This window comes from Conger conger, chromosome 10 (genome assembly GCF_963514075.1).
Source record: "Conger conger chromosome 10, fConCon1.1, whole genome shotgun sequence".
Taxonomy (NCBI): domain Eukaryota; kingdom Metazoa; phylum Chordata; class Actinopteri; order Anguilliformes; family Congridae; genus Conger; species Conger conger.
The window spans coordinates 21201012-21209098 of NC_083769.1; the positions used below are offsets into that span (position 1 = coordinate 21201012).

At 43.7% G+C, this 8087-nt stretch overlaps 1 protein-coding gene across 1 annotated transcript in view; it reads right to left on the bottom strand.

Moving 5' to 3' along the window:
• c1ql4a (complement component 1, q subcomponent-like 4) overlaps window positions 1-4644 on the bottom strand; it is a 16523-nt gene extending 11879 nt beyond the window's left edge. The window contains exon 1 of the mRNA XM_061257888.1: window positions 3596-4644. Within this exon, the coding sequence (XP_061113872.1) occupies window positions 3596-4144 (549 nt within the window). The 5' untranslated portion in view covers window positions 4145-4644. The remainder of the gene's footprint in view (window positions 1-3595) is intronic.
• Window positions 4645-8087: the final 3443 nt, after the last annotated feature.

Here is an 8087-nt window from a genome sequence, read left to right on the forward strand (position 1 = left end):
TGAGGTGAGAAAAGCCGGAGTGTGTGTGTGTGTGTGTGTGCGCCTCTGGTCACCCCTGGCCCTGGGTCACGGCTGTCTTTGGCCGGGGACAGAGCTCTGCAGAGCCCACCCGGCTGTTTATTTCTGAAAACATCCAGAGAGGTGGTAGTGGGCTGGGATTCCCCTGCCAAACTCACAGAGCGTTCCCTGTAAACATCCCAATCCCACGCAGGCGTTCATCGAACCGATTTGTGTGTTTGCGAGACGGTCCCAAGAGCCTAGAGCGATGCACTTTTTCTTTTCTTTTTTTTTGCAGCCCTAACTGTGTTTTTAATTGATGCAATGCCTCTCCTTCAGAAGGGTGTGTGTGTATGTGTGTGTGTTTGTGTGTGTGTGCGTGTGTGTGTGCGTGTGTGCGTGTGTGCGTGCGTGTGTGCGTGCGTGTGTATGTGCTTGTGTCTGTGTGCGCATGCCTGTGTGTCTGTGTGTGTGTGTGTGTGTACATGTCTGTGTGTGTGTGTGTATGTGTCTGTGTGTGTGTGTGTGTGGGGGGGGGGGGGCAGGGGGGTTATACATCGACATGTTTATTTCTAATTTCATTCCCGTCAGAATTGTAGAGTGGGACCACATGATGAGATTGGAAGAGCCTGAATTTGGCTGAATAATTGAGTTGAGTGAAAAGATAATTAATGGGGAATCAATGGACAAGCAAGAGGGGGGAGGCCGGGGGGGGGGGTTCTGAGGTGGTGGATCCAAGACCTCATCTATGAGCCATGAATGATTTAACAGGAGGAGAGGAGAGGAATAGCAATACAATTACTGTACACAGAGGAGCCAACACCCAGAAAGCTCTCTGACAAAGCCACACTCGTGATGCATTCAGGCACAAGCACAGCGCATCGCCTCCACGTTCTGGAAGAGCGGTGGGCAGTCAGGGCCAGGTATAGAGGTGAGCACATTGCCAAAAATATCCGTCATTTATAAACCCTCATTGTACAGTAAGCCTAGATGGGCTAGAGCATTTCCCCCAAAGAAATCACATGACCAAGTATTGGTTACAGTATATTTAGGAACTTGTTTGTTTTGTTCATTTTACATATTTCAGAATAATTGTAACAAGTGAGAAAGCAGTCAGTGTATTTACACACATGTCTATTTAAAAACATCCTCATGTCCACATCATCGGTTTTTGTAACTAAGTTATTGTGTCATTGCTGTTTGTCGATGACAGGACATTGGTGACAACCAATGGAAGACGTTTTGCCTGAAGATCAGTCGACCAATCGACTGCCGACTCCGCTTCATTTCTTATACGTACTCCGTAATTGGTGGACCTACTAGTTGCCATGCAAAAGGTGATGACAAGTCTGTCCTAAGCTTAGTTCAGTCAAGTCTAAACTTCCCCTCTTGTAATAGGCTGGTGATCTGCCCCTGTAATCTCGATTGTCTCTGGCTCACCTGTCTTGTGTCTCTGTAATTGGTGTCCAGGGAATTGAGATGAGCAATGCTGTCACTTTATTTCTCTCTTATTTATTTGACATATAAACTGGCTGGCTACATGACAGCCTCTTTCTGTCTGTTTGGCACTTTAAATGTCCAAAGCAGCATAACATTTGCAGCTTACCAACATAAATACTTATTTTGAAACAAAGTGAGTTCACTCTTTCATTCACTCTTTTTCACTCCCCACTTCTCATGACGCCTAGTTTTAATTGTGAATTTGTGAATTTACTTTGAAATTTTTCAATTTGTTCTGTATTTTCATTATGAAGTGGTCTAATGTATCTCATATATCTGTCAGACATGGCCAGGTTTGGCGGTGTTTACAGCACATGTATGCCATGGGGGCCTGTGGTCACATAATTACCTCTTGCAAATACTCTTTTTATAAATGTGGATAACTGAATTTGAGAGATTTTTAGTGTTAATGTTCACAAAATTAGCTTTGTTTGAAAACATATATGATTTTGAACAAAACAGTATCGTGATGTGGGATTTGAATCTCCAATTGTCACTGCACTCTCTGCAGGCACACCCTGTAATCCTTGCTTCCTGACTGCTGTGGCTTAAGAACAGTCCGGAAAGGACCCTTAGTCGGTTGGGTAGTTTTGTGTGACAGCGCGCCCCGTCTGTGCGCTCTGCGGTCTGCGGATTAGCTGTTCAGGTCAGAGGACGCTTCATTTGCGTATGGTTTTCGGGTTTGGTGGCAGCTTTAGCTGTGACATGTTCCACTCTCTTGCAAGGTCATCTGCAGACCAGCATATTTAAAATAAAATAAAATAATAATAATAATAATAATAATAATTTGACCATTAAAAAGGAAAAACCGAAAGGCTCAGGTGGAAATGTTACTGGGTTTTGAGCCCGATCATTGGCTGTCAGACGGAAGTCCCAGTGGCCCATCCCTTTGTTTGCGTCTTTGATTGAGAGCCTGAAATCCTTTGGGGGGGGGGGGGGCACCAGTCCAGCTGTTGCATTTGCACCCTTTTGAATTGTTGATCAGCTGTCAGTCACCAGCCCCACCCCACCACAAATGGTGGTGGAAATATCTTAGCGCTGCTTCTTCTTCTGTGGTATTTATGTTTCTACCTCCCTCCATCACATTGAACCATTTCGAACATCATTTTGTTGTTGTTTTTCCAGGATGGTTTTTGCCCATAATAGGGCCTGGGGTTTAATCTTACAATCTTGCAATGATCTCAACTTTGAGGAAGACATTTACATTTTTACTCCACTACAGACCATTTGCCTTACAATATTTAGGTTTATTTTCAGTTGACATATTGTGTAAAGTGTAAAAATTGATGCTTTTATTTTGCTACTCAGAATTAAGTGGCAAAGAAGAGTTTTGTGGTTAAAATGACAAAGGTCTCATTTGTCAGGGAGTCATGCCCATTAGTGGAAAATGTCTGACTTTTTACTGAACAGGCTCCGTGAGCATTACTGTAACTCAGTTAACATACAGCAATGGGGACACACATGTGCAGGTAGCATATACACTTAATAAAGCATATTCCATTTATAATGAAAAAGATTTTCAGAATGAAAGATATATATATTTTTGTTAGCATTATTATTATGTATTTATTATTATTATGCTGTGTATTTCAAAAAGCCAGCGTAGAAAAAAAAGAATGTTTTCGGTGTTAATTCGGTGTTGGCTAGAGATCACACTTTGAATATTGGTCATTAACTTTAACTATTCCATGGCAATACAATGAGAGCCTCTTTAAGAAATAAGTCCAAGTAATAAGTACGTAATCCAAGTCACCATCCCAGTGCTGATTAAAATTGAAACTGGTGCATTTTCACTTCTTTCAGGTTGCAACAAGTTAGCAACATTTCAGCATTCTGGACGACTCCCATTCTCAGTTCTCCTATCTCTGACGTTCGACTGTGTATGAACAGAAAGTGAAAGGGACAGTATTTAAATTGCCACAAACAGACCGTGATGAACAGGTAGATGTGTGCAAGCAGACGACGTATAGTGTGTGTTATGCCGCCACATGCACAAAAACACGGATGCACCCACCCAAGGACTCACACACACTCACACACACACACACAAACACACACACACACACACACACACACTCTTTCATTCCCACGTTCTAACCTGGCCGTTCTTCTTCAGGTCCGCCCACATGCTGGTGCCGTCCCCGCCCCTCATGAGCACGTGGTAGGTGAAGTAGTAGATGCCGGGCAGGGGGCAGGTGAACTTGCCGGTGCTGGGCTCGTAGTAGTTGCCCACGTTAGTGACAACGTCGTCGAACTTGAGCACCTCGTGGCCCTCGTGCTGCTTGCGCAGGCCGGCGTAGAAGGCGATCTTGGGGCTGTAGAAGGAGGGGACGTACCCGCCTGGCCCCGGGCCGGGGGGCCCCCGGGGACCCGGTTTCCCAGGCTCTCCGGGTGGTCCTCGGGGGCCCGGAGGGCCGGGGAGCCCCGGCGCCCCCCTGTACCCTGACTTCCCACGCCTCCCGGTGAGGTCTGGGGGTGCCGGTGACACGGCCGCCAGCTCCTGGCTGCCCTGAGGCGGGGTGTAGGGGTCACACACCATCCTGCAGCTGCCCAGCATCTCGTAGTGGGTCCCGCCCGCACCCCCGGCGCTGCCCCCTTTCGTGGTGTGGACCAAAAGGGGGATGGCGACCAGGAGCACCAGGACCATGGCCACGCCCACAGCCGCCCCGATGACGCGCTTCCTGTGGCTGAGGCGAGAGGCGGCCAGCGTGAGGAAGTCCTCCTCCCCTTTGGACGGAATGGTGCCGGCCAGATTGAACCACCAGGTGGCGTGGGGGGGGGGGGGGTTGAAAATGGGGGGTGTCAGGGGTTTCAGATGAGAGAAGGATGGATCTGGGTTACACTCGAGGGATGAACACACAGAAGGTTCTAGATATGGGAAGAAGGAATAAGAAAGATAAGGGAGATTAAGTGAAGGTCTGAAGATCGAAAAGCCTGAGAAGAGCTGGAAGGGAAATGAAGGAGTGGAGGATGGAAAGAGATTGGGAGAGGTGGAAAGAGGAGCAGAAGAAATAAAAGAAGAGGAAGGGGAAGGGTAGGGAAGGTGGGAGAGGAGCAGCGAGTGAGTGAGTGAGTGAGTGTGAAAGCCCAGTTCAGTGGAGGCTTGGAGTGGTGGACGTGGGTTAGGGAGAGCTTCGCAAATCGAAGAGCTGAAGAGCTCCGATTAAAAACAGCCCTTTTCTGGGGTTTGCACAGCACTGTCCATTTTCTCACACTCCTTTCAGCTCCTGCTCTGCGGCTTTCCTTCTCACTGCCCTGTTTGGTGCTTGTTTTTCCTTTTTCCAGAAAGATATGTGTCCAGTTCTATTCCGGAAACCGCGTCCGTGTTTTTATTGTTTTATTTTTTATCCTGCGGTGTCTTTCCTTCTTTCAGTCCACCCCCCTCGTGTTCACGGCATCCGGTCACTGCTGAGACCAGTCTTGTAGAGCGCAGTTTTTGGATCGTCCAATTGGGAAGTGACCTCTTGACTGAAGCCCTGCCTAGACCGACGGGCTTGACATTATGGGAAATTAATTACTGTCGGTTGAATTAGGCAGTGCTAAAAACCAGCATTATAAAATGACTCCTCTTAGGAGTGCGTCATTGGCTCATTATAAGACCCAAGCTGGAATGTCTTCTTCGAGAACCAGAGTTCATTGGTTCTGTAGTGCTTTGGGCGTGTCCAGTATTACATGGGTGCAAAAGAGCGAAACATTCAGAACAATTTGGTTCCCAAAAACTGGTATTGCTGGTGCCTGGCTCTCTGTACCCTTATTAATTCTTAATTCCCAAGTATTGTGTCCTGACCAACAGCTTGCAAATTTCCCATTATATTTGGGGAAAAATTTTAATCTTTTCAAAATTCAATCTGTGCAGATGAGAAGACTTTCCCTTTGTATATACTTTGTCTTTGGTTTGGAAATGTCCGTGTTCAGGGACAGTCTATGCTTCCATTCAGAATCCTGAATTTCACACCTTTACTTGTCTCTGTCATTCGGCTGAGTGTTTTCTACTGAGAGGAAAAGAAAATGAAATAATTCTTAATCCTGATGGGGTGCAGTTTTTTTTTTTTCAGAAAAAAACCCCCACTATGCACCACATCCAAAATCTGCTTCTACAATTTTATTCAACTCACAAGCTGAATAGAAAATAGTGTACACAACACCTGCAACATTGTATATTATACATTTGAATGAATTGTTTTAATGCATTTATATATGTGGACACTCTTGCACATAAATACACACGGGATTGTTAATTTATTTCTGTGTGTGTGTCTTTGTGTGTGTATGTACTGTATAGACACACAATGCAAACATTTATTTCTGAAATGGTTTAAAACCTCTAAAATGAAAAAGAAAAAAGAAGTAGAAGCAACATGCAAAACTCCTTCTAATTTACAAATTAATAGCATAACAATACTAATAATAACAACAACAATAATCGTTGTAATCATAATAATAATTGCAGTTTTAATTGCAATCAAAAGCATATAGTTAATTTTTAAATGCATATAAACATTGTCTCATTCAGTTGAATGTATTTCGTGTAATAATATTGTGTTTAACTGAGTTAAGAAATTTCTGATCTTAACATACACGTAAGAACACAATATAAAACAGGCACCAATTCGCTTACCTGGTCTCCCTCCTTGTCATTCTGACAGACGAACGAACTGGTTCTCTTAAGTAGAGTCTTGGTCCTATCGCTTTATCCGTGGGTAACGTGTCCCAGCTTTTCGAACAGACTCCCCTTTAAATCTGGTTGAGAGATCGTTTAAACCCGTTCACATATTGATCACCTGCTTGAAGCGATTTGCCACGACACAGGGTTAGGAATGACTGAGGATGACTGCAAGTAGATTACCAAGAACGGAACTCGTCTTCCAGAGTAAAACGTTCAAAAATTAAAACAAACAAAAAACACCTCAGGCGATATGAACCTATCCTTATGGAAAATAGCGTCTCAAAAATATTGTTAACAAAAAAGAGGTTACTTTGAACGAAGATCCAGGAAAGTGAAAATCAGAGGCCGTCTTAGAATGTAACATTTAACTGTTGCTGCCTATTGCTCATCCTTTAATCAATATGAGCTCGGGGGAAAACGCAAAACAGTCACCCCGGCGAAAACATACTTTAGTATACCGATTTAAAGGTATCTTCCGCCCTCCTTTTTAGTTTATTCGAGAGTACTTGGCTTTCACCTCAAAAGATCCGCTTCGCTCAACGAACATATTCTCACTTACACACCTGTGAGATTTCTTTCCGCGATGCTCGCACGCTCAGCGCCCCCACCCCTCCTCCTTGTCATCCGCCCCTAACGCTCTCGCGTTCTCTCTAGCCAACCATAGATTAACACCAAAAACTTTTGTTAAAATGTTTAAACTTTAATTAAAACAAAATTATAACTGGATGTAACACGTAGCTACGGCTAATACTAAAATTACACATTTCAAGCTTGTACTTATTAACTTACACCAATGAATAATGTAATAATAATAATTTCTCCAACCTTCAAATTAACCTATTTTTATTTTCCACACTTGTATTGTAATGGGGAACGGGGAAACAAGCAAAAAATAAAAACCGAAAATGTTGCCTCGTTTAGATAGTCAGAGGGTTGTTTTAGCTTTGACTATCGTTGGCACGAGCCAAGCTGGTGTCAAAGAGCACACAATTGCCGTAAGCTAAGGCGTTGAATGTGGAATGTACTGAGGAAAAGTAGCTTTTAGAGACGGAATACCGCTGAGTCCCAAAGCGCACCAATTAATAAGCGTTCCCTATTCCTTTTCTATAAGGCCAACGTGTGCACTCGGTAAGGGTTTCCTTGTCGCGGGTCAATTAAGTCAAATCAGACACGACATTCTTTAATGAACCCGTGCCCTCATTAACGAATGGTCCAGGCGAGAGCGGATTTTCATTTGGTGCATTCATGAATGTCCTCTGGTCTGCAACGCTGTTCCGATTCATTCCAACCAATCCATGTCGCAAGTGTATCGTTGTCATTATCATGTAAATTCTGTTCTGTCTATGAAATCGTCTTCTGTGGTATAAAAGGCAATGGAAAGCATATTTCAAAAGAAAATGCTTTCTTTTTGGGAAGGATGAGAAGAAACAACGGGAGCATGACAAAGGAAAATAGCTATCCGTAAGAGAGCTGAGGGTTTGAGAAGTGCCAACTGAGCTGTTGTTTGTTTCGCCGCTTTCGAACATCATTAATGAAATATACCCTATTCGTGTAAAACGCGATCCTCTTTCCTTTCTCTCCCTTAGCACACGTAATCTTCTTCTCTGTGGCTCTACAAGTGCTCCTTTATTATCTCATATTTTCACTCTTTTTATCCTCCAATTTATCCTCTCATTTTGTCCCTCTCTCAATCCCCTTGATTGTGGCACTCCACACTGATGTTTTTTTTTTTTGGACTACAACATGAAATATGATTAAAGCAAATGTGGCCTTTTATGTATATGCTTTGAACTACATGGGCCATTTTAATAAACTATTTTAATATCTGCATTCATTACAGAATAGATGCATTTTTGTTCCACATTGTGTAAAGTTGCGCAGAAGGACCAAAGCAGCCAAATACATACTTGCTGACCTCTTTATT